This window comes from Vanrija pseudolonga, chromosome 7 (assembly GCF_020906515.1).
Source record: "Vanrija pseudolonga chromosome 7, complete sequence".
Classification (NCBI taxonomy): Eukaryota; Fungi; Basidiomycota; class Tremellomycetes; order Trichosporonales; family Trichosporonaceae; genus Vanrija; species Vanrija pseudolonga.
The window spans coordinates 1,989,842-2,010,849 of NC_085855.1; the positions used below are offsets into that span (position 1 = coordinate 1,989,842).

At 62.4% G+C, this 21,008-nt stretch overlaps 8 protein-coding genes across 8 annotated transcripts; 4 read left to right on the top strand and 4 right to left on the bottom strand.

Annotated features, from left to right (window-relative positions):
* Positions 1 to 171: 171 nt before the first annotated feature.
* On the bottom strand, positions 172 to 1,256 carry PHO88_0 (SRP-independent targeting protein 3). The gene is made up of 5 exons (XM_062776202.1): positions 1,135 to 1,256; positions 917 to 1,026; positions 755 to 805; positions 479 to 700; positions 172 to 418 (listed from the first exon to the last, which is right to left on the bottom strand). The coding sequence occupies exons 1-5, from the start codon at positions 1,184 to 1,186 to the stop codon at positions 215 to 217; spliced, it is 639 nt and encodes a 212-aa protein (XP_062632186.1). The 5' UTR covers positions 1,187 to 1,256; the 3' UTR covers positions 172 to 214.
* A 212-nt stretch (positions 1,257 to 1,468) lies between these two features.
* PHO88_1 (SRP-independent targeting protein 3) lies at positions 1,469 to 2,844 on the bottom strand. Its single transcript, XM_062776203.1, has 5 exons — positions 2,664 to 2,844; positions 2,488 to 2,594; positions 2,325 to 2,381; positions 2,031 to 2,171; positions 1,469 to 1,836 (listed from the first exon to the last, which is right to left on the bottom strand). The coding sequence occupies exons 1-5, from the start codon at positions 2,710 to 2,712 to the stop codon at positions 1,624 to 1,626; spliced, it is 567 nt and encodes a 188-aa protein (XP_062632187.1). The 5' UTR covers positions 2,713 to 2,844; the 3' UTR covers positions 1,469 to 1,623.
* A 410-nt stretch (positions 2,845 to 3,254) lies between these two features.
* ATP20 (ATP synthase subunit g, mitochondrial) lies at positions 3,255 to 4,344 on the top strand. The gene is made up of 3 exons (XM_062776204.1): positions 3,255 to 3,512; positions 3,941 to 4,140; positions 4,192 to 4,344. Exons 1-3 carry the CDS (start codon positions 3,332 to 3,334, stop codon positions 4,288 to 4,290), a joined length of 480 nt encoding a protein of 159 aa, XP_062632188.1. The 5' UTR covers positions 3,255 to 3,331; the 3' UTR covers positions 4,291 to 4,344.
* A 72-nt stretch (positions 4,345 to 4,416) lies between these two features.
* SPBC2A9.07c (PARP-type zinc finger-containing protein) lies at positions 4,417 to 5,803 on the bottom strand. The gene is made up of 6 exons (XM_062776205.1): positions 5,534 to 5,803; positions 5,401 to 5,479; positions 5,258 to 5,355; positions 5,031 to 5,224; positions 4,818 to 4,991; positions 4,417 to 4,781 (listed from the first exon to the last, which is right to left on the bottom strand). Exons 1-6 carry the CDS (start codon positions 5,691 to 5,693, stop codon positions 4,596 to 4,598), a joined length of 891 nt encoding a protein of 296 aa, XP_062632189.1. The 5' UTR covers positions 5,694 to 5,803; the 3' UTR covers positions 4,417 to 4,595.
* A 783-nt stretch (positions 5,804 to 6,586) lies between these two features.
* Positions 6,587 to 10,953, top strand: VNX1 (Low affinity vacuolar monovalent cation/H(+) antiporter). Its single transcript, XM_062776206.1, has 6 exons — positions 6,587 to 6,852; positions 6,940 to 7,866; positions 7,904 to 9,616; positions 9,654 to 10,504; positions 10,544 to 10,657; positions 10,707 to 10,953. The coding sequence occupies exons 1-6, from the start codon at positions 6,676 to 6,678 to the stop codon at positions 10,846 to 10,848; spliced, it is 3,924 nt and encodes a 1,307-aa protein (XP_062632190.1). The 5' UTR covers positions 6,587 to 6,675; the 3' UTR covers positions 10,849 to 10,953.
* Positions 10,954 to 12,920: 1,967 nt separating this feature from the next.
* On the top strand, positions 12,921 to 15,616 carry LOC62_07G009653 (uncharacterized protein). The gene is made up of 3 exons (XM_062776207.1): positions 12,921 to 14,180; positions 14,297 to 15,094; positions 15,151 to 15,616. Exons 1-3 carry the CDS (start codon positions 13,576 to 13,578, stop codon positions 15,197 to 15,199), a joined length of 1,452 nt encoding a protein of 483 aa, XP_062632191.1. The 5' UTR covers positions 12,921 to 13,575; the 3' UTR covers positions 15,200 to 15,616.
* A 1,308-nt stretch (positions 15,617 to 16,924) lies between these two features.
* Positions 16,925 to 17,134, bottom strand: LOC62_07G009654 (uncharacterized protein; the record flags this gene model as incomplete). The annotated part of the gene is made up of 1 exon (XM_062776208.1): positions 16,925 to 17,134. The coding sequence occupies one exon, from the start codon at positions 17,132 to 17,134 to the stop codon at positions 16,925 to 16,927; it is 210 nt and encodes a 69-aa protein (XP_062632192.1).
* A 961-nt stretch (positions 17,135 to 18,095) lies between these two features.
* slm1 (Cytoskeletal signaling protein slm1) lies at positions 18,096 to 20,541 on the top strand. Its single transcript, XM_062776209.1, has 4 exons — positions 18,096 to 18,288; positions 18,340 to 18,433; positions 18,527 to 19,893; positions 19,938 to 20,541. Exons 1-4 carry the CDS (start codon positions 18,214 to 18,216, stop codon positions 20,280 to 20,282), a joined length of 1,881 nt encoding a protein of 626 aa, XP_062632193.1. The 5' UTR covers positions 18,096 to 18,213; the 3' UTR covers positions 20,283 to 20,541.
* Positions 20,542 to 21,008: the final 467 nt, after the last annotated feature.

The window sequence follows — 21,008 nt, forward strand, 5'->3', positions numbered from 1 at the left end:
AAACGAATCGTGTCACGCAGTAACCAGCACGACTCCTGGTCATACTTGACCTCCAACTACGCTTGGCACGCAGTATGTAGCCCCGCAGCCGCGCGTGGCTTGAACGTCAGTTGCACCACGTCAGCAGTCAGTCGCCCGTCACCCGTCGCCGGCCTGCATCCACCCCAGCCCTCTTTCTTGCCTCACAACAAACTGTTCATCCCCGACACACACCCTACTCGCTCTTCTTCTCGCCGGCCTTCTTGACGGGCTTGGCACCGCCAAAGATGGCAGCCTTGAGCTTTGCGAGGGCGGCCTTGCGGCCGTCCTTGAAGGGGCGGGCGAGGTCGCCGACGGGCTTCTCGCCCCAGAGGTGGATGCGCGCCTGCTTGCTCTGGAGGAGCATGTACGCGATCGTCTTGATCGTCTGGGTGAAGAGCTGTGCGCGGGAGCGTGTTAGCGCCGCGCGTCCTTATCGACAAGGTCCCCGCCCACTCACAGGCCTGTTGAACCCAAGGTACAGGTACAGCACGCCGAGGTAGAGCGCGGCCGAGACGAGCGTGCTGCGCACCTCGCCCTTGACGGCCTGCAGGTCGTAGTCGCGCGCCGTCGTCGTCGTGACCTCGACGTCGGACGTGTCGGCCGCGTCCTTGAGCGTCTCGTCCTTCTCGTTGGTCACGGTGCCGTTCTTCTCAGCGGCGGCGGTGCCAGGGGCGGGCTTCTGCAGGCAGTCAGTTAGCTATGGCCGAGGCCAGGCAGTCGGCACTCGGCGCACCGGCTTGGGCTTGATGATCTTGACGACCGTCTTGTCGTTCTGCTTCTTGATCTGCGGTGTGTGTGAGTAGGCTGCGGTGCCTCGGCACATGGGCGGCGACGCGGACGCGGACGCGCCGACGTGCTGCCGCGCGCACGCGACCCCAACCCCAAGCCCACCCACCTTGAGCACGATGATGCCGTACAGCGCCAGCGAGGCCACCTGCGACGCGAGGTACCCGACCTTGATGTAGTAGTCGGTCTTGGGGTCGCCCTTGGGGAGGGTGCGGCCGACTGGTGTGCGGGGTGGTGGTCAGCGGGGGTCGGCGTCACCGAGGTGGTTGTTTGGGCTGGCTGGCGGGGTTCGTTGGGCCAAGCCAACCAGTGCCACGCCCCACTCACCGGCCATGGCGCCGACGGTGGCCGCCGCAGTGACGAAGAGGTCGTTGGCCATTGTTATTTGTGGCGAGGGGGGAGGAGGAGGTAAATGGGCAATAAGAACAATGTCGACCGCGTCAAGAATGCTGCAGGCAGGCAGGCAGGCACCTCCAGCGCGTCGTGTCGGTTGAGATTCCCGGCGGCGTTGGCTTGTAACGAGCGGCAACGGCGGCCGATTTCAATGGCCGGTTAACTCGGGGCCTCGCACTCGCAGCCTCGGGGACCCATTCTTGTCAGCAATACTACTTAAGACACCGCACTCCTTGCAACGATGCCACCCCCACTCCACACACACACGCGCCCAGCATACATGCATCGAGAACGCGGCGCATGCAGCCCTGCGCCTCACAGTCTAGGTCGGACCCAAGTACACACAAACATCACAACCGGCCCACGCGCGCGCGCTCAACGAACAGCGGCACGCACTGCGGGCAGACGGCGCTGCTCCAATGCTTACTCGCTCTTGCCGCCGGCCTTCTCGACCGCCTTGATCGAGGCAGCGTCGGTCTGGGGGCCAGCAGCGTTGCCAGTGAGCTGCTCAAGGAAGCCGGGGGCAGTCTTGAAGGGGCGCGAGAGCTCGCCCTCGGGCTTGGAGCCCCAGAGGTGGAGCTTGACCTCGTTCGACTCGAGGGTGCCCTTGATGGTGGTAAGGGCCTGGACGAAGAGCTGGGGGTGTTAGTGGGGTTGTAGGGGGTAGGGGGAGGGGTGTATGTATGTGGGCGAGTGGTCGAGAGAAGAGGCCGATCAGGCAGGCCAGCGCAGCACGCCGCGCATGCCGTGGCGGGCCGCCACTATCTCTGCGAGACCGCCCGCACTCTCGTCCCCACTCGTGCTCACACTCCCCCCGCCATTATACTCACAGGAGGGATGTAGCCCATGTACAGGTGGAGGAAAGCCATGAAGGCGATACCGGTGAAGAGGCCCTTCATGGCCTTGGACGTCTCCTCGAGGTCATAGTCACGGACTGTGGTGGTGACGAGCTCGTCCTTGGAGTCGGGGTTCTGGGCGAGTTAGCAGGGGATCGGCAGGGCTTTGCATGGCGATGCAGAGCTGCCCTGGGTCGCGCGAGCGGTGGTCGGCGACGCTGCCGAAGCTCGCCGCCGACATCTCGGGCACCCGCCAGCAGCTCTCCACGACGCCGCTTGAACACTCACCATGGGCGACTTGGGCTGGACGTACTTGATCACGGTCAGGTCGTTCTTGGCACGGATCTGGGGGTGTCAGTTGAGCTCCAAACCGGAGTACCGGCGTGTAAGCCGAGCTGGAGCTGCCATAGCATCCCCAGCTCGGCCTTAATGCCACTCGCTGCGCACTCACCTTGGTCGTGACGTAGTAGTAGATGAGGAGCGAGATGGCCTGGGCGCCAATGTAGCCGGCGCGGAGGTACTGGACCGTCTGCTCGTCCTTGGGCAGGCGGTTGGCGACTGGGGCGGGGTGTCAGCAAAGGTCAGTGGGGGCGGCGCGCAGCGTCAGGGGCTCGTTCGTCTGCTCACTCTGCATGGCGCCGAGCGAGACGGCGAGGTTGGTGAAGGCGGGGTTCATTGTGTGTAGTGTGTGCTGTGCGAGGGCCGGTCCGATGAGCGAAGTGAGGTGGGTGTAGAGTTGAGTTGATGCAACAGAGACAAGTGTGGGACGTGGAACAAGGTCGAACGAGCACTGGCCGCGTAGATATCGACGTCGAGGGTCGGCGTTGGTTGTCCTGTCCTGTACTTTTCTGGAACCTTGTTGGAGGCAGCCTGGCGGGTTGGCGCTGGCGCGGCGACTGTGGGCAGGGCGGCGGGCGGTGAGCGGCGGCGACCATGCGGGGCAGTCAGCCAAAGCGGAAAGGCGACGACACTCCGTTTCCCAGTCACCCACGCGCACGCCACTAAAAGTGCCACACTCGCCCACGCTGAAAAGTTCCGACTGGGCAAGGCCTGCCATTTTTGCTCCCGTTGCTTCCTTGCTGCGTGGCTGCGTCGGTTGTGGTCGGACCACGAGAGTTGGCAGTCAGCCAGCGCAGGCAGCACGGACAGAGACGCAGGGCAACGACGGACCGGCAGGAAGCAGCAGCAGCAGGCAGCAGCCACAACCAACTTCTCACTCGCTCGTCCAAGCCGCATCTCCATCCTCCTCCACTCCCCCTTCTCCTCCTCCTCCTCCTCCACCTCCCCTTCTCGCCATGGTCCGCCCCCAGATCGCCAACGCCGCCCGCGCCGTCGGCCGCCGCGCAAACTCGACCCAGGCCAACCCCCAGGTGCAGAAGGCCGTCCAGCAGGCCTCGCAGATCTACGCCCAGGGCGCCCAGACCGTCAAGCGTGTCGCCGGCCCCGTCGGTGACCGTGTTGGCTCGCTCCTCGGTGGTGAGTAGCGGCCTGGGCAGGCAAGGGGTCCAGCGGGCAAGCAGCAGCAGTACCGGCAGCGCGACAGCGACGCCGGAAGATACTATCGGAATCGTTCCGGTTCGGAGGTCCGGAAGGCTCGACGACGACGCCTGGTTGCACGCCGTCCTCCCGTCGACTCGCTTTGCCGTCTCGCGCAGCACTGCACGTCATGCCTGTCATGGCCGGTGATGCCGGCGTGATGGCCTGGCGATGGAACGGCGACGGACGACGACGCAGTCCGGTCCCAAACATGGCTAGCCGAGGGATCGTTGTCGGCGAACCGCGCGACAATCTCCTGCGATCTCAACGCTGGCTCAACTGCCTTTACGCCTACCACTGCTGCTACTGCTATACCCGCTGCCCTCGACTGCCCGACTCCCGTCACAGATCCCCACTAACCCCCGCAGCCTACCGCGCGCCCTTGACGTACAACTGGAACGTCTTCACCTCGCTCGTGCGCCAGGTCTACAAGGCCGAGAAGCTCGCTCCCCCCACCCACCTCTCGCAGTGGGCCACGGCCTACGCCAACATCTGGGCGCGCGCCTCGTCGCCTGCGTGGTGGCGCAGCGCGCTCGAGTCGGGCGAGTGGGCCAAGGTCGCCATTGCCGTGAGTCGCACCAAGCCTGCCTTAGAGGCCACAACTGACACCCACCCCCAGGCGGTCGAGGCCTACGGTATCTTCAAGATTGGTGAGATCATTGGCCGCCGCCACATTGTCGGCTACAAGATCAAGGAGCCCGCCGCTGCGGCTCACTAGGCGTTTAAAAGGCCAACATAGGCCCTAAGAGCATGCACACTTTCACGGAGGATAGGGGATGGCGGGCTGACCTGCAGCGGGGAGAGCCGTGGCCTGGAGCTACCGCTACCCGTCTCGAGAGTCCTGCGCTGCGCTTCGTCGCATCGCGCTCGCGCTACAAACTATGGTATACCACAAACTAACAAAATACGCAGTGAAACGCCGTCCTGGCTCTGGCCTGTCAACCCATAGTATCTCCAAAACAAAACACTGGTCATCCGCTAGCCCTCGCTAACCCTCTTGGTATCGTTGTCCCTTCGCTCCCATTAATCACTCTCGTCGTCGCTCTCGGCAACGACCTTGCGGCGCGCAGCGGGTCTCGCCGCAGGCTTGGACTTGCTGTCGGGCTTGCTGCTGCCCTTGGAGGCGGGCGCCTTCGAGCTGCCCTTGGACGCGGGCTTGCTGCTAGCCTTGGACGCAGGCTTGCCCTTGCTCGCGGGCTTCTTCTTTGGCTGGGCGTCAGCGCGCGTTTGAGCGACATGACCTACCGAGTCGTCAGCAGCCTTGCTGCCACGCTTGCGCTTCTTCGGCACAACCTCCTCCTCAGAGTCGCTAAAGTCGCCCTCAGACTCGGAGGGTGACAGCTCGGCCTCGGGCTCGGCGTCCGACTCGCTGTCGTCGGCCTCGCTCTCATCGGACGACTCGTACTTGTTCTTCTTGGCCTGCGGTGTCAGAATGGAGGGCGGAGTTGGCGAGCTCACCTTCTTGCCGTTCTTCGCCGGCGCCTTCTTCGCGGGGGCCTTCTTCGGCGCGGCCTTGGCCTTGGCGGCGGGCTTCGCAGCAGCCGCCTTCTTGGGAGTGGCCTTCTTCTTCTTTGGGCTGTCATCGTACTCCTCGTCCTCCTCATCGTCGTCGTCCTTCACCTTGGCGCTCTCGGGAATGTCCGAGGGGTCGACTGTACGTCAGCCCGGGCGTTGCCATGCCGAACCCACCATGCCCCTCCTTCCAGGCCACACGGAACTGTGGGAGATTAGTAACAGCCCGCGAAACGTCATCGCACAACTCGCCTTCTCCTGGTATGCCTCACTGCCAGTGTCAGTTGCTTTCAATATCGAAGATATGCCAACTCACGGGATCTCGTCAAAGCCATCCACCTCGTCGGGCTCGTCAAACGAGTCCTTGAGGTTGGCGATGATCTTCTCGGTAGTGCCTTTTGCAGCGTCAGGCTCTGGATGATCTTCCCAAAACAAAAATGCCTACTCACATCCCCAATGACGCCACTTGAAGCTGCCAGAGTCCTTGAACTCGACCCAGCTGCCAAGACGGAACTCTCCCTTGTCAATCTTGGTCTTGTTGCAAGGCTTTGGGCCGTTGCACTGGGCACGGGCGCTCGGTGCCACCTCCAACCTGTATCCTCCGGGCATTGTGTGTGTGCGTGGGGGTGATGGATGGGTCAATGAGGATAAAGTTGACGAGGGAAGGGGAGGATGGATGCGGTCGCCTGGATGGAGGATTGTAGCAGTGTACCCGCCTGACGGCTGCCAGGAGAGTGGCGGATGCCCGCGGTGGAGGTAGGCACAGACATTGACGACTGACTGGACTGGTTGACAACTGACTGACGGAAGTAAAATCTCAGTCGTCACGCTATGGTCACGTGATGATGGGTTCAAGCCTCGTCGCGCAAACGCGACTGTTGCATCATTGTCGATCCGACGCGCGGCGGCGACGACGGGCAGTGAGCGGCAAAAGGGGGCATCGCGAGCCGGCGGCCAGGGTTTCCTCCAACCGCCATCGCTTGGGCCAGGGAATGGCGCACAGTTTGTAATGGGCCTACCACCATATATTCCATTCTGGGTAATGAATCAACAAAAACGGAAATCTAATAGTGTCGTTTGTTGTAACGTTACACACCCAGAGGTGTAACAACATTGTGCCTAGGGACGACCCCCCTTCCCCCTTCAGTCGTCTCACATCGCAACACACACACACTGCTCGATGACAACAAGGCGACATCTGGATCACACTGGGTAGCTATTGTGCATCTCTTGTCATTGTACTAGACTTGCCCTTCCTGTGCTTTTAACACGTCGTCGACACACACACAGTAACGACAACAACAACACATTCTCCCACGTGTGCTCGTCATATACCAATCGTACCTTGGTCACATTGCCCCCAGGCATCCCCTGCCGCCACCCACCAGACCCTCTCTCTCCCTCAAGCCAAAGCCCAAGCCCAGGCAAACCTAACGGGGATCCTCTGCTAGACCTCGTCTTTGTAACAGGCGTACATCTGCTGTTACTCTTCTCTCCATCTCCAACTCTTCCACACTCGTTTAACCCAACTGCGCTCTTGCGCATCGCCCAACACACCCCCAGTGGTCATCGGGTGTGACCGAAACACACCATGACTTCTCCCACCTCCCAGGCGCCGCTGCCGTCGTCGGCAGTCTCCCCCGCTGCGACCATTCGCCCTCGCAACCTCGGCGATCCGGAGCAGCAGGCTGCTTCGACGTCGTCGGCTAGCAACGAGCCGCCTACCCCAACACAGCAGCAGCAGCACCGTGGTTCGACCGGCAGTGCCGTGAGTGACGGCTCCTCCTTAGGTTACCGACGCCCCCCTTACTCGCCGGTGGCCACCTCTGTCGGCTTGCTGACCCGAGGATTGCAGTGGAGCCCAGGAAGCCTGCCCACAACCCCGCTGTCGCCATACTCCGCCGGCGTCGGCATCCCCGGCCGGTCTGGATCTGTGGCATCGACCGATGACGACTACGCTACTCCGCGCAACACAAGCTACTTCCCTACCGAGTCACGCCGCGTGAGCGAGGTCCGGGGAACGACACCTCGTGGACAGCAAGGCAGCACCGGCAGAGTTCCGTCACCCGGTATCTCTGCGCACACCGGGTCGAGCAGCTTCGGGAGATCGTCCCGCCCTCGCGCTGCCCTCGGCTCCACGGCCGAAGGTGCAGAGCATCGCCCCTCGATCTCCCGTTCCGCTTCTCGTGTGCGTCTCCCCATTCCTCAGAAAAAGGAGGCAAAGGATGGTTACGCCGAGGACGACGAAGATGATGAGGCGCACATTGTCGACCGCGGAGAGGACCTGATCCGTCGCCGTCTCAAGGAGCGCAAGCGCGCTAAAAAGGAGAAGGAGCGCGAGCGTGAGCGCCGTCTCGCTGCTGAGGAGCTTGAAGCTCCAGAGGGCGAGGAGGAGGTGCCCAGTCAGCCTACTTCGGCAGCGACTGAGTCATTCCACACGGCGCCGATCCGTGCTGCGGCGCTGAGCCCGGCAAGAGACCCTCGACAGCGCACCGTGTCGAGAACCCGGTACCCGAGCGGCCGCCACTACTCGGCTCCAGGTCGCGCCCGCTCTGAGAGTGTCGACGAGGTCTCTCAGCGTGACCTCGCCGACTCTATCCAGTCGATCGTCGACGAGGACGAGATTGACGAGCAGGTCCCCCCTCCGATCGAGGAGGACGAGGACGAGGATGAGATTCACGAGGATGGCACGGTCGACGAGGAGGAGGGTGACGAGCATGACGAAGAAGATGACGACAGCCCTGGTGATGAAGAAGGTGTCACGCTCAAGGATCGTCAGGATGTAAGTCGTTAGTCACCATCACCGTGCTGACACCCAGGCCATCAACATTGAGCACCCCTTCGGTCTGCCCATTTGGAAGCCCGCGCTGTACCGCAAGTCGCGTTCCGTTACGCGCAATGCCGAGTCTGCCCTTCACTCGATTCCATCCGCTGCAGCTGAGCGTCACCTGCTCCTCGGTAACCTTCTCTGGACCGTGCTGTTTGGTTGGTGGCTGGGCCTCATTTTCGCTGTCGTTGCTTTCATCGTCAGCATCGCGGAGTTCCTGGCTGGTGGTCGTGGCGGGTACGCCGAGACGCTCCGCGGCTTGGCCTGGTACATTACTTGGCCCTTTGGCAAGTATGTCGAGGGCGAGGGTGCTCCTCCAGAGCTTGTCGACGACGATAAGGACGACACTACTCATCACGACGAGGAGAACAACAACAACTATGGCACTATCGCCCCGACTCCCCAGCGCACGCTTACTACCTCGACGTCGTCATCGACCACTATTAAGCCCCTCAGCGTCACTGGGTTATCCAACCTCCCTGATGAGCCTGCCGGATCGTCTCGCCGTGAGACCCGCCACGCGGCCGTTTCGTTTGCGCCAGGCGTCAAGTCACCGACTCCGTCCCCGGTGCCCGAGGAGGCCCCTCTCCTCAAAGGTCCAGGCTGCTTCCGCAAGCACTTGAACCGCCGTGCCAAGTTTATCGGCTCGCTTCTCTACTGGCCCTTGTTCCTCTTTGTTGTTGGACCGCTCATGCTTATCGTGTGCTTGATCTGCTGGTCCCTTGTCATCACGATTCCCATGGCCAAGCTCACCTGGGAGCTGCTCAACCTTCTGTGGAACCGGCCCTTGGAGATTAACTTCCGTGCTGCGCCAAAGGTTGCTGTCCCAACCGAGGTCCCCGGCGACCAGAGCGATGGCCGGTCGTCGAGCACGTCCACCGACTCACCCAGCGTCGTCCTCAAGCGCCAGCGCCTCCATGCCGGCCAAATCGCCCCCACCTCTGGACCCACGTCCACTGTTCTGCTCTGCACCTACCGCGCCGTCGGCCTCCAGTACTACAAGTATACGGTCGGCGGAGTCAACATCATGTTCATCAACCTTCTCCCGCTGGTTTTCTTTACGATCATTGACGGCATCATCATTCTCCCTGCTGTGGAGAAACGGCACGAGAACGGTCAACCAGTCTCCCCCTTCTTCAACCTCATTGCATCGCAAGCACTCATCTTTGTTCTCGGCCTCGCAAGTGTCATTCCCCTGTCCTACTTTATCGGCATGGCTGTCGCCTCCATCTCGGCACAGAGTTCTATCGGCATGGGTGCTGTCATCAATGCCACGTTCGGTTCGATCATCGAAATTGTGCTCTACGGAATTGCTCTGACCCAGGGCAAGGGCCGACTCGTCGAGGGATCCATTGTCGGCTCCATTCTCGCTGGTGTGCTCTTGATGCCTGGTGCCAGTATGTGCTCTGGTGCATTCAAGCGCAAGGAGCAAAAGTTCAACGCCAAGAGTGCTGGTGTGACGTCCACCATGCTCATCATGGCCATCATTGGAACCCTCACCCCCACCATGTTCTACCAGACGTACGGCTCCTTCCAGCTTCACTGCGAGGGCTGCCCCCCTCCTGGTGAGGGAGGACCGCTCACTCCAGAGGAGGTCTGGAACTGCAACCACTGCTACTATGAGCACCCGGACCCCGTGACCGACCCCTTCTACCAAGACCAGGTCAAGCAGCTCATGTACGCCTGTGCTGCTATTCTGCTTCTCGTAAGTCGTCGTCACTGCGTCTGTGCTGACGCCCTAGTCGTACCTGATCGGCCTGTGGTTCTCGCTCCGCACGCACGCGTCGCAGATCTGGCAGAACCCGCAAAAGGTGATGGTCAAGGAGGATCTCCCCGTTGCTCAACGCGCTGCTATCGCCCGCATCACCCCCGCGGCACTGAACAACCCCATTTTGCCCTTGCACAACAACCGCCCCGGATCTATCAGAGACGGACAGACGCCTCGCAGAGGGCAGAGTCCTCGCCGCACGTCGGGAGGCTCTCCACTCAACTCGCGCAGAGAGCTTGGCACACCCGGGCAAGCGGAGACTCAAGTTGGCCCGCACACGGGCTACACGCCGTTCCTCGAGTCACTCGAGCGCGGAAAGCCGCCTAACATCGATTCTCTCCCACCGACACTTACTAGCGAAGATTTCCGCCGCGCCGTCCACACGCTTGCCACTGTGAGCGCTTTACACCAGCAGCAACGCAAGGAGCAGCACCACCAGCAGCAGGTTGTGGCAGAGGAGGAAGAGGAGGAGCACGGCGGCCACGAGGCGCCGAGCTGGACGCGTGGTGTCAGTGCTGCCGTCCTGCTCGGTTGCACGGTGCTGTACGCCATCATTGCCGAGGTCCTTGTCGACGTCGTCGACGTCGTCCTCAAGGGCAGTGGCATCGATGAGAAGTTCCTCGGCCTCACACTCTTCGCCCTCGTCCCCAACACGACCGAGTTTATGAACGCCATGTCGTTTGCGATGAACGGCAACATTGCTCTGAGTATGGAGATTGGTTCAGCGTACGCCCTCCAGGTGTGCCTGCTCCAGATTCCTGCCATGGTGTTGTTCAGCGCGTTGTACAACCCCACCAAGCTGGGCGACCAGGTTGACACCTTTACGTGAGTACTGCCTTTGCAGCGCAACGCTGACGACCACAGTCTCATCTTCCCTCGCTGGGACGTCATTGCCATCATTCTCTCCATTTTCCTCCTCACCTACACCTACATTGAAGCGCGCAGCAACTACCACCGTGGCTCGATCCTGATCCTGGCGTGAGTCAACTCTATCGGGCCCGAACGACGGCTTGGCTGACGCAAGCAGGTACATTGTCCTCGTGCTTGGCTTCTACTATGCGCCGAACCCAACCGAGAACCACTCGGAGACGGGTGTCGTCGTCGGACCCGACATGGTGTCGAACGTCGTGTCGTCGCTCTCTCTCAGCATGACCAAGTTGTGGACATGAACCGCAGCAACAACAACAACCTGATTCATCCCTGTTTAATGATGTCATTTGCATCGAAATGTGAAGTTGTGTGTGTCGAAATGTGGGCCAAGAGGTCGCTGGGGGAATAGGTCGAGCCAAGCAATTGATAAGGTGCGCAGGCGCACGAGGTAGTAGCCGAATGGATGTGGCATGGGCATGGGTGTGGCTATTGTGTGTGACTCTGGGCAGTTATTACGTCCCGACCTTGTCTTGGTTTCCCTTGCGGCATCTCCCTGCAAGCGGTGACGAGCGACGGCGTGACGACGGGCTGGCCGTCACTGCCCACACACATGGGATGACGGTGCGGCGCAGGCCAATGACAGCGTCCGACGCGACGTGTCGTCGCTCGCCGTGGCTGACAGTCACCACCTGTGGCGTCTGTAGAGCCAGCCGCGGCTTGTCTTGGCATTCACACCTCGGTGATACACACGGATGTGACGGAGGTGACGGGGTGAGTGACGCGGGGGGAGGGAGTAGCCGGAGAGGCGGGGGTGGCAGCCTAGAGGGGCCAGAGCATCGCGCACACAGCAGATTGACTGACACATTGTACACCACAGCAGAGGCATGCCTCATGTCTGCCTGTGCGGGTGCGGCTCGGATCGGGATCGACAGGGGCCGGGTTGGGTGCAGTGCGGCCGTGTTTCGCGGTACGCTCCGCCGCCGCCGCCGCACGGCGTATCCTGGGCGCACGTTGGGCGCATAGACCCACAGCGGCCACCGGACGGGCCCGACGGCGCGGCGTCGCCCCCTCGCCTCGCCAAGTGTGCTGCGGTGGTCTTTGTTCTCCGCCGTGGCAGGCACAACAGGGGTGGTCGTCTATCCGCTCGCCCTCGAGCCAAGCAAGCAAGCTCGCAAGCTCGGTACTCGTCGAGCAAGCTCGCTACTCATCTCGCCTGCCCACTCTGCCCGCCTACCCACCCCTCCGCGGTGCGTGCGAGAAATGTTATGCCACTACTCCACCGCCTCCCCCACCTCCCCCCCCTTCTCCTCCCCCATCGGACCACCGCCCGGAGGCGTACCGAACTCTCGCTTGCGGACGCATCCGCCGGCGCCATACTACATTGCACCATTTCGAGAACGATTGAGTGTAGGATTACGCTAGGCCCAGGGTCTGCGAGCCTTGTGGAGGAAATCCACTCGTCGTGCTCCCTGAGGATATACACTGCTGTGTTGTGCCATTTCGAGTTGGTTTTGCGGGGCATGCGTGGCTGCGGATGCCACTGGTGTTGCGGATCCGATGGGCCCGTTGCGTGCTGGAACGTGTGTCGGCGGCGGCGTCGTCGGGCTCGGGAATGGCGGTGTTGGCGATTCAGTCCCTGGCGGCGCGGCGCGGCGCGGCGCGTCCATCGTATCGCACTTGTGCTGCTGCACTTGCGCTGTTATGGTTAATCGCGCGTTGTGTTGCAGCTGCCCGGGCATGCCAGCTAAGGCCAGATGTGAACCCGTAGTGTGGCCGTAGCGTGCGAGTCGACACGGCTGAAACGGGCTGGGACTGTCCTCTCTTGGTGAGGCCATGGCCGTCGAGGCGCGGCCATACAGCCACTGCCGCACTTTACTCAGCACATGCCCGCGGCAAGTTCTAGACTTGGGCCCCCGGGTCTTTTACGACTTTTGTCATTTCAGGGGTGGTTGACGTGTCAGGGAGCAGCAGCTGGCACGGGGGGGAAGCAGAGCCACGGCAGCACCAATTGGGTGCGAGTGCCAAGACTGTCGTGGCGGCCTGGGTGGGATGCCTCGTTGCCCAAAGAAGGGTGGGCCCGGTTATGGAGGACGTGGTGGCCTTGGCAGGTGACCTTGCCAGGACGAGCGGGCGTCTGGCGTCCGGCCTCTGGTGCCCTTTGTGCGCTGCTGCCTGCCTGCTGCAACGCAACTCTGTTAGTGATCGCCGGGGAGGGCAAAAGGTAAAAGCACGCAACGACGACGGCCTCACGCCGCCCGCCCGCCGCCCCGCGCCGCCCGCGACCCTGTACATCCAGCACTGGACTGACTCACTTGGCATGGTTAATTGCAGCCAGCCAGCGCGGTGACGACGACCACGACGACCAGAGACACGACAGTGGTAGCCATCGAGGCGGTGCAACCTACACGTCTAGATTATTACCAGTCGCACATTTCGTCAGCTATCTACATCGACCAACTTTCTGACATCTGGCAATTTGTTGGTTTCATCGACATTGTCAAACGCTGGCTGGCAAACAGCGACAAGCACCACCACGACGAGGCTTGAATCCCACACTACGGCCCTCGTACCCAAACCTTGCCTTGCCGCCTTGTGGCCCACCTCGCTACGACTCGGCACCCAGCAGGCAGCAACAGCTCACCTGACCCAACACCAACCCGCTGCAACCAACCAACCACTTGCAACCACCCACCTTACACACCTGTACACCACAACGACTCCTACCTGCACACCGTCCACTCACCACACCTTGCGCCATCCAACAGCTCGGCGTCGCCACCAAGCCCCCTACATCCCTCCCCCCCGCGCCCCGCTTACAACACCCTCACACCCCCACCCCGCTCCCCGCAATCGACATCCGAAGGCCCAGGAACCATTTGTCAAGCGAGCCTCCGAGGCCAGAACCGCACTCCTCTACCAGCCCCAACCCCCAGCAGCACCACCACAGCTTAGCTACCTGCTGCTGCTGCACGTTTTCTAGTCTAGAACAGCTCTCAACCATCCTCCCCATCTCCTCCATCCACACCATGACCTCCATCTCGCAAGCACCGCCAGTCCTCCAGATCCCACCCCAGAGCCCTGGCTTCCAAGGCGTTCCCACCGGCGGCATCCTCATCAACAGAGTAGAGGACGAGCGCGTACTCCCCCGCCGCAGCCCCACGGACCCGCCGTCCCCTATCCGCATCGCCGCTCCCGCAAGCGGCATTGCTCGTGGCCGCCCAAAATCGGTCAGCCTCCCTCCCGCAACCACTACCAGCTCAGATAACGGCGGCCAGTCGTCGTCTCCCCGCATCCGCTTCGCTCCCCTCCCCGACCCCGCCGTTCACGGCCGCACTCTCTCCGGCTCGCGCCCCGACCAGGACCACGTCTCAGAGGTCCGCAACCTCGGCCCCGGTGGTGCCGACAATGACGAGGCGGTCGACGACAACGACGAGGACACGGACGAGGAGGACTATGACTGGGAGGGAGATAACAATGGCCGCCGCCGCTCGTGGGCAGTAACCATGGGCATGGGCTCGTGGAAGTCGTCGTCCAAGAAGCTGCTTGGCGGCGGCAGCAGCTCAAAGTCCAAGCCTGCCAGCTATGGCGCTCCACTCACAAAGAGTGTGTCGCAGCCCAATAGCGTCAACAGGTGCGTAGCGTGGTGGTGGCGCAGTGGGCTGCGCAGGTGCTTTGCTTGCCAAGCCCTGTGCCTCGATCGTCGTCTCCACGTCACACTTCTTTTTTGATGGCTGACGCATCCTTCAGCTCGCCATTCCGATGGACAGGTGGCAACGACTCGTCGTCAGCCAGCGGTCGCCGAGGCAGCTCGGTCGGTGCCCACCGCCGCGGCGCAAGTGGCGACAGCGGCAGCTTTGGCACGTCACCCAACCCCTCGGTCGGCGCCCGCATGCTCAACGGCCGCGTGTACGGCGCCCGCCGCGCGTCCGAGGCTGCCCTCCAGGAGAAGATCAACCGCGAAAAGCTCGAGCCCGCGTTCGTCGAGTGGGGTGCTGGCGGGCACGGCAGCACGCCGGTGTCCAAACCTGTCGATACGACAGGTAAGGGTATCGACGATGACGACGGAGGTGGAATGGCCTGGGTCCGCAGACGTCGCGAGGAGCGTGAGCGCAAGGAGCGTGAGGAGAAGGAGGCGGCTGCACGTGCCGCCGCCGCGGGTGAGAGCGCCGGCGCCTCGGCTAGCAATGAGGATGTCGGCCCCATGGGAGAGAGCCTCGATGCCGAGCAGCTGGGCGACCAGCGACCCGCCAGCCTATCTTCGTCTGCTAGCTCAGTATCGTCGCCTCGCCCTGCCGTTGGACCCCTCACACCTCGCGACGGCCAGGCCGAGTTTGCCCTCCCTGCTATCCACATCAGCGAACCGCCTTCCAAGGGCCCCGCGGGTGGCATTGACATCCCCCGAGGCCGCAGGGGTTACCCTGAGGAGAAGGAGGAGGAGGACAACGAGGACAACGACGACGATGAAGACGACGATGAGGAGGACGACGAGGACTTCCCCGCCGACGAGGACGAGGAGGAGGAGGAAGGCCTACCTGACCACCTTCGGTGAGTGTGCTGGTGGCAAACAAAGATGACGGGGTCTGTGCTGACGCCCAATCCAGGAGGACTTGCGACGCCGCCGGAGTCGAGGTTCTCAGTCGGCACAAGTAGGCGTTTTGCGACGAAAGATGAGCATGATGCCCCACACGGTGGTGTCGACAATAAACAATTTACAATCAAGAAAAGAACAACAAGATTGGGCCACGATCCATGCCCTTTAAGCACCCCTCCATCTCTCCGTCTCCAGACCGCGACGCTTGACTCGGCAAAGGCGAAGCGACAAGCGGGCGCTCGGACGCGCATAGATCTCTCTTTGCTCGTCTCGCTCGCCTCGGTCGCTCGTTGGCTTGTTCGCTCGCTGCGAACCTTGCGTATTGCGGATCTCTCTTAAACTCATCAGGCAGTATGCCAGCCAGGCAGTGCGCCACATGGCTACTGACCGTCGTTGTATCCCCGTTCCCCAGCGTTGTACTGTTTTCCGGCTGTTAGTATCGTGCGTGCGTGGTTTATGCATTGGATTGAGCGTGAAGGGGTCGTGTCCCGAGCCGTGGGGGTCATGAGCAGAGAGTCTATTCTGGGCTCGTTGGGGGATGTACCATCGCTATGCGTCGGGTATCGGGTGGATGGGTGGATGCGGATGGAGATCAGCCATGTCGACGAGCCGGCGGGTGAGCTTGGCCGTGGGCGTGGCCGTGATCAATTTACTCGGCATGCGGCATGTTCGGGTAAGGCGAGAGGAGGAAGGTGTCTCTGTCTCGCTGTTATGCGTCTTGCGACCACCCCATCACGCGACCGACCGTTAGCCGCGCACACGAGCAGCAACAGAAGAAGCGTGACGCCGGCAACTCGACTAACGCAGCGAGCGTCAACGTCGGCTTCCAAGTCGCGCCACTCAAGCTGGCTGAGATGGAGTCCCCAGATCACGTGCCCCTGCCACCCAGCCAGCGTTATTGCAACCAGCCACGAGCATTTCATGGGCGAGCTGCGCAACTGCGCAGCGGCGAGCTTGGCAGGGTCACGGGGGGTGGCACTGGCCGGGCCAGGCTGACGAGTGCAGAGGTCGCACAACGGGCAACAAACGAAAACGCCCAGTACAACGCGGCGCCACACACCGACAACACCACATACCACTGCACCCACACCACACACCACCTATTCATGCTGTACAACGGCGATGGACTTTGGCTTTCGGGACGGGATGGCAATGGCGGGCGGGCGGGGGCGGCCGACGCGCCGTCCGATGGCGGAGAAACGGCGCGTCGTGCGGATCGTGTAGTGCGCCGGCGGGTGGGTCGGGGACGGGTGGACTGCGACATTGGATGGGTTGGGGGGTATGGTGGAGGCTGAGGCTGGGGCTGGGGATGTGGTGGCTGGGGAGAGAACAGCGTGCTGGGCATGGGCAAGGGCATGGGACAAGTGATTAGCGGCGCTCTGTGTCGCGCGCAACGAGTGTGGTACAGTGGGAGGGAATGGGAGTTGCTCCTCGCGCGCCTCTACGTCCTCTGGGATGGGCGAGTTCTGCGGCCAGCGCTTGGGGTTATCGACAGAGTAGTGCGGCTGGCGGGGCGGGTGGCGGTGCGTGAGGGCGTGGTGCGCGCGGGGTATCGGGGCTGGGAGCTTGAATGTGACGTGATGGGGGTGGGGGTGGGCGGGGGGTAGTGGGGGCGGGTGTGCTGCTGCTGCTGCCTCGGACAGCCGGACAGCTAGGAGGGCGTCGTCGAGCTCGAGCTCGTCCGACACGAGCACGGCAGGCTTGAGGATCGGCGTGATGTCCACCTTGACCGGTGGCTTGTCGGGTGGCTCGTCGGCGTGCTTACGCCGCCGGGCCGCGCCGCCCTATTCCGCCCCGGCAGCGTTGAGATAGTGCACGCGGGGCGCGACGCCGCCCGAGCGGAGGAAGCCGACTCCGATCCACGCGATCAGCGCGGTGAGCGCGGCGCGGAGGACGAACGCCGCGATGTGGCCTGTTGGCGTCGAGGCTGGGGGTGGGAGGAGCGCGGCGGTGCGGCCTATTGCGCGGGCGGCGGCGGGCGAGAGGTCTGGCATGGAGAAGAGAGGTGGAAGGAACGAGTGGGCTGGGGGTGTCAGCGGCGGCGGCTCGACACCACTCACAGTTGTAACAAATGCAGTCAGTCTATGGTACTTTGGTCAGTCGGTCATGTGGAAAGATTCAAGGTCACAGCGGTCGCAGCGCAGCTCGCTCTGCACACGAAGCCGCCGGGTGTCTGTGCGGGCGGTTCCGGCGTGGCGTGGCGGGTGCGAGGGCCGGCGACGAGCGCAACAGCAGCCGATGAATCGTGAGTCTGACAATGTCTGCAAGTGTGCATGCACGACCCGCGCGCGCGCGCGCCCATGGGGATGCTGTGGGTGCGGGTTGTGCCGGTGGCGCCGGCTGCGCTTGGCGCGGCGACGGTCGGCGCCGGTGGTTATCAGTGAGTGGGTGCCACAGTTGTGGGGTGGGCGTGGCGGATCTCGTGCTGCGTTGCTGGAATCGCCACACCGGCGCCGTGGGACGCTTCACGACGACTTGGACAGGATCTCCCGCTGCCATGTGACTGACCAGTCAGTTAATAACCTCTCCCTCACTGCTGCTCGAGTGCCACCCGGCCAGCGGGATGCGTATGCCGCCACCGGCGCTGCGTTACCACCACAGCGCCCCACACCACCTCGGTCACTTGACGGCTCCCCCTCCTCGGCGTCCATTGTCGCTGGCCGCCCGGCGGCCGACAGACATGACGTCTGTGTAGGTGGCACTGTGCGTGTGTTGAGTTGATGCCAAGGATTGCTTCAGCCCACCCACCACCCTGCTGGGTGGGGCCATGAAGTCATGCTCGTGGAGTCAGACCACCCATGACGTCAATCTCAGGATTGCGGGAGCAAAGGGGCACTGCTGCGGAATCAAAAACTCAGTTGCTACACGGGGAATGCTTGCTCTGCCCGATGACGCCGTCCCAGACAGAGCAGAGCTTCTCGCCGTCGCCGCCGCTGCGGACTCCATCACCTCCAACAACACCACCGACGAGCAACATCGCATCCCCTCATCTTCGACTTTGACTTTTCTCTCCTCTCCACACTCTAACACATCTCACCCACATCCACTTCCACATCGCACACACTCATCCACAATGTCCCACTTTGACACGTTGTCGCGCACAACGTCAAACGGCGGCCGCTCGACCGTGTCCCGCAGCCAGTCCTTGGTGCGTTGCGTTACTCCTGCTGCTGTCGCCTCCATCGCTAACCCCTCCCAGATCAAGAAGAACACTGCTAGCCATGAGCTCAAGCCCTCGGACATCCTCATCGAGCGCTTCACCGCCTGGAAGCAGATTGTCAAGATGCTTATTTGTAAGTGGAGTCGAATGTCGCAGGCGTCGCGACGAACGTCGCACGACTGTCGGCACAACACGTCGTAGCTCACACCGCTCACACCACACCCAGCCTACTTTGAAGGCGTCGCAGACATTGAGGGCAACACGTCCAAGGAGCTCACCAAGCTCGCGGCCGTGATCCAGGTGCCGTTCCGCCCCGGAAACCAGTTCCTCGGCGAGGGTGGCATGCAGGACGTCTTCTACACCATCCGCGACAAGACCCGCGTCATTGCCGACTCGCACGCGTCGCTCGCTCGCACGATCGAGTCGTCGATTGTTCAGCACCTCCAAAAGCTCCGCACCGAGATCAAGGCGCACATCAAGAATGTCCAGAACGACACTGGCAAACTCGCCGCCTCGGTCGCCCGCGAGCGCGAGCTGTCCAACCGCGCGCTCGCCGACCTCGCCCGCGCCGTGTCGGCCGTCAACAACACGCCGATGCAGATCAGCGCCAAGGAGGACCCGTACGCCGTCAACATTGCCGTCCTCAAGCAGCTCCAGAGGCAGGTTCACGAGGAGAATGCCCTCCAAAAGTCGATTGTCATCATGCAGCAGAACTCGGCCCACTTTGAGGAGGGCATTGTCAGGTCGATCCAGTCGGCCTGGTCCACATTCGACGAGTGGCAGAGCCGCATGTCCGTCTCGGTCCAGGAGACGTGGCGCCAGCTCGGCGTCAACATGGCCCAGCTCATGCCCGACCGCGAGTGGATCTCGTTTGCCGCCCGCTCGGACCACCTCCTCGACCCCGAGACTCCTCTCCGTAACCCTGACGCCATCGACTACCCCGGCCGCAACGACCCCTCGGTCATCCCCGTCCACTGTGGTCTGCTCGAGCGCAAGAAGCGCTTCACCAAGACATACCGCGAGGGCTACTACGTGCTTACCCCCGCTGGCTTCCTCCACGAGTACGCCTCGTCTGACCCCACGACTGCTACCCACCCCATCTGGTCCCTCTTCCTGCCGTCGTGCACCCTCGGCCCCCCTTCGTCGGCCACCACTGCCAAGTCGCACAAGTTCCACATTGAGACGCGCAAGGACGGCACCAGCGCGTTCGGCAAGACGCCAGGCAAGGGTCTGTTCGGTGGCGGCGGTGAGGCCTTCACCTTCCGCGCTCGCTCGCACGAGGAGATGATGGAGGTGTGGAACGACCTCCGCATGCTTGTGGCCCGCTACCTTGTTGCCTCGGAGCAGATGGAGCGTGACGGTCCCATCGCTCAGGCCGTCCGCTCGGTCGGCTACCACTCTGACGAGGAGGAGGAGGATGAGGACGAGGAGGACGGTTCGTCGATCGAGGCCGAGGAGGAGGACGAGGAGCTGGAGGACGACCACCACGAGCACGAGCACGCCGCCCACGCCCACGCTCATGCCCACGCCGAGGAGGTGCCAGCATACACTGCCAGCGGCGCTCAGATCGAGGTTGGCCCCAACGGCTACGCAGTGAGTGTCCCGCGTCTTTGCTACTCTAGCTCACACGCCCTTAGCTCGAGAAGAAGCAGAAGCCAACATCGCCTGCGCCCCGTGACGAGGCGAGCAGTGCTGGAGCCAGCCGCCGTGAAGAAAAGGCCCCCGCTCGCGAGGAGCCTACTACTGGTGAGGCACCGTCTGTTGGTGGTGGTTCTGGTAACGGTGGTGGTGGTGGTGCTGGTCGCGCCTCGACGACCGCCGACGACGAGCCGCCCCAGTCAGCGGCGTCCTCTTCTGCGCCTTCGCGTCCGCCGCGGGCGGCGCGTCCTCCCACGGATGACGAGCCGGACACTGTCGAGGCGGACAAGGACGAGCCCGAGGAGCAGCCGAGCATGCTCAAGCGTCTCGGCCTGTCGTACTAGGCGCGGGGAGGACGACGGCGACACACCTACACCAACACCAACACCCAACCAGCCACCAAAAATACATGTAAAAGAGCGCGCTGACGTGATTTGTAGCCGACGACTGAGAGCACCATCATAATATACACGTGTCGCCGAAGCGACGAGACGGAGATATTGTATCTTGAGGAGGGGAGGTGGGGAGGGGAGGGAGGAAGTTGCAAGGGAGTCATATACATGTTCGTTTTACTGCTTGACTATAAATGCACCAGTGATTGAGCCAGTGGGGGAGAGTGAGGTGAAGAGGGCAGGGTGCAGGCGTGTGGCGCAGAATCCCAACTTAAACTGCCCTTGGCTTTGGCTGAGTGGGCAAACGCGCTGTATTGTGTCACAAGGAATAACCTTTTGTTTATGGACGGCAGCACTCAATTGACCTAGGAGCAACGCGCAGCCGCCAGGACCATTGTGCATCAACGGACGGCGGTCCAACTCAACTCACCTGACAGCACCTGACGAGAAGGCTCATCCCGTTCGACTGCCCGTGCACAGTTGGACAGGGGCAGATGGTGTGGCGCCCCCGCCACTGGCCGGCTGTAGATTGGCCTTGGCTCTCGTAACGCGGCGAATGGACCCTACATGGCGCAGCAGGATCTCAAGTATGCAAAGGACAGGACATGCAAGGATGTCAAGACGTCGGAGGGAGCGAGTGGGTGGGCGGGGGTGCAGATGCAGACGCCATGAGGGGGC

Coding starts and splice junctions, on each gene's coding strand:
- SPBC2A9.07c (XM_062776205.1), bottom strand. CDS start 5,693: ATGCCCGGAGGATACAGGTTGGAGGTGGCACCGAGCGCCCGTGCCCAG. Junction 5,480..5,533: donor CAAGTGGCGTCATTGGGGAT/GTGAGTAGGCAT, acceptor ACGCTGCAAAAG/GCACTACCGAGAAGATCATC. Junction 4,992..5,030: donor CGGCGAAGAACGGCAAGAAG/GTGAGCTCGCCA, acceptor CTGACACCGCAG/GCCAAGAAGAACAAGTACGA.
- VNX1 (XM_062776206.1), top strand. CDS start 6,676: ATGACTTCTCCCACCTCCCAGGCGCCGCTGCCGTCGTCGGCAGTCTCC. Junction 7,867..7,903: donor CGCTCAAGGATCGTCAGGAT/GTAAGTCGTTAG, acceptor GCTGACACCCAG/GCCATCAACATTGAGCACCC. Junction 9,617..9,653: donor GTGCTGCTATTCTGCTTCTC/GTAAGTCGTCGT, acceptor CTGACGCCCTAG/TCGTACCTGATCGGCCTGTG.
- ATP20 (XM_062776204.1), top strand. CDS start 3,332: ATGGTCCGCCCCCAGATCGCCAACGCCGCCCGCGCCGTCGGCCGCCGC. Junction 3,513..3,940: donor TGTTGGCTCGCTCCTCGGTG/GTGAGTAGCGGC, acceptor TAACCCCCGCAG/CCTACCGCGCGCCCTTGACG. Junction 4,141..4,191: donor GGGCCAAGGTCGCCATTGCC/GTGAGTCGCACC, acceptor ACCCACCCCCAG/GCGGTCGAGGCCTACGGTAT.
- slm1 (XM_062776209.1), top strand. CDS start 18,214: ATGTCCCACTTTGACACGTTGTCGCGCACAACGTCAAACGGCGGCCGC. Junction 18,434..18,526: donor GATTGTCAAGATGCTTATTT/GTAAGTGGAGTC, acceptor CACCACACCCAG/CCTACTTTGAAGGCGTCGCA. Junction 19,894..19,937: donor TTGGCCCCAACGGCTACGCA/GTGAGTGTCCCG, acceptor ACACGCCCTTAG/CTCGAGAAGAAGCAGAAGCC.
- PHO88_1 (XM_062776203.1), bottom strand. CDS start 2,712: ATGAACCCCGCCTTCACCAACCTCGCCGTCTCGCTCGGCGCCATGCAG. Junction 2,595..2,663: donor CTCGCTCGGCGCCATGCAGA/GTGAGCAGACGA, acceptor ACCCCGCCCCAG/TCGCCAACCGCCTGCCCAAG. Junction 2,172..2,324: donor TCCAGCCCAAGTCGCCCATG/GTGAGTGTTCAA, acceptor TAACTCGCCCAG/AACCCCGACTCCAAGGACGA.
- LOC62_07G009653 (XM_062776207.1), top strand. CDS start 13,576: ATGACCTCCATCTCGCAAGCACCGCCAGTCCTCCAGATCCCACCCCAG. Junction 14,181..14,296: donor CAGCCCAATAGCGTCAACAG/GTGCGTAGCGTG, acceptor CGCATCCTTCAG/CTCGCCATTCCGATGGACAG. Junction 15,095..15,150: donor GGCCTACCTGACCACCTTCG/GTGAGTGTGCTG, acceptor CGCCCAATCCAG/GAGGACTTGCGACGCCGCCG.
- PHO88_0 (XM_062776202.1), bottom strand. CDS start 1,186: ATGGCCAACGACCTCTTCGTCACTGCGGCGGCCACCGTCGGCGCCATG. Junction 1,027..1,134: donor CACCGTCGGCGCCATGGCCG/GTGAGTGGGGCG, acceptor CCCGCACACCAG/TCGGCCGCACCCTCCCCAAG. Junction 806..916: donor ACGGCATCATCGTGCTCAAG/GTGGGTGGGCTT, acceptor CACACACCGCAG/ATCAAGAAGCAGAACGACAA.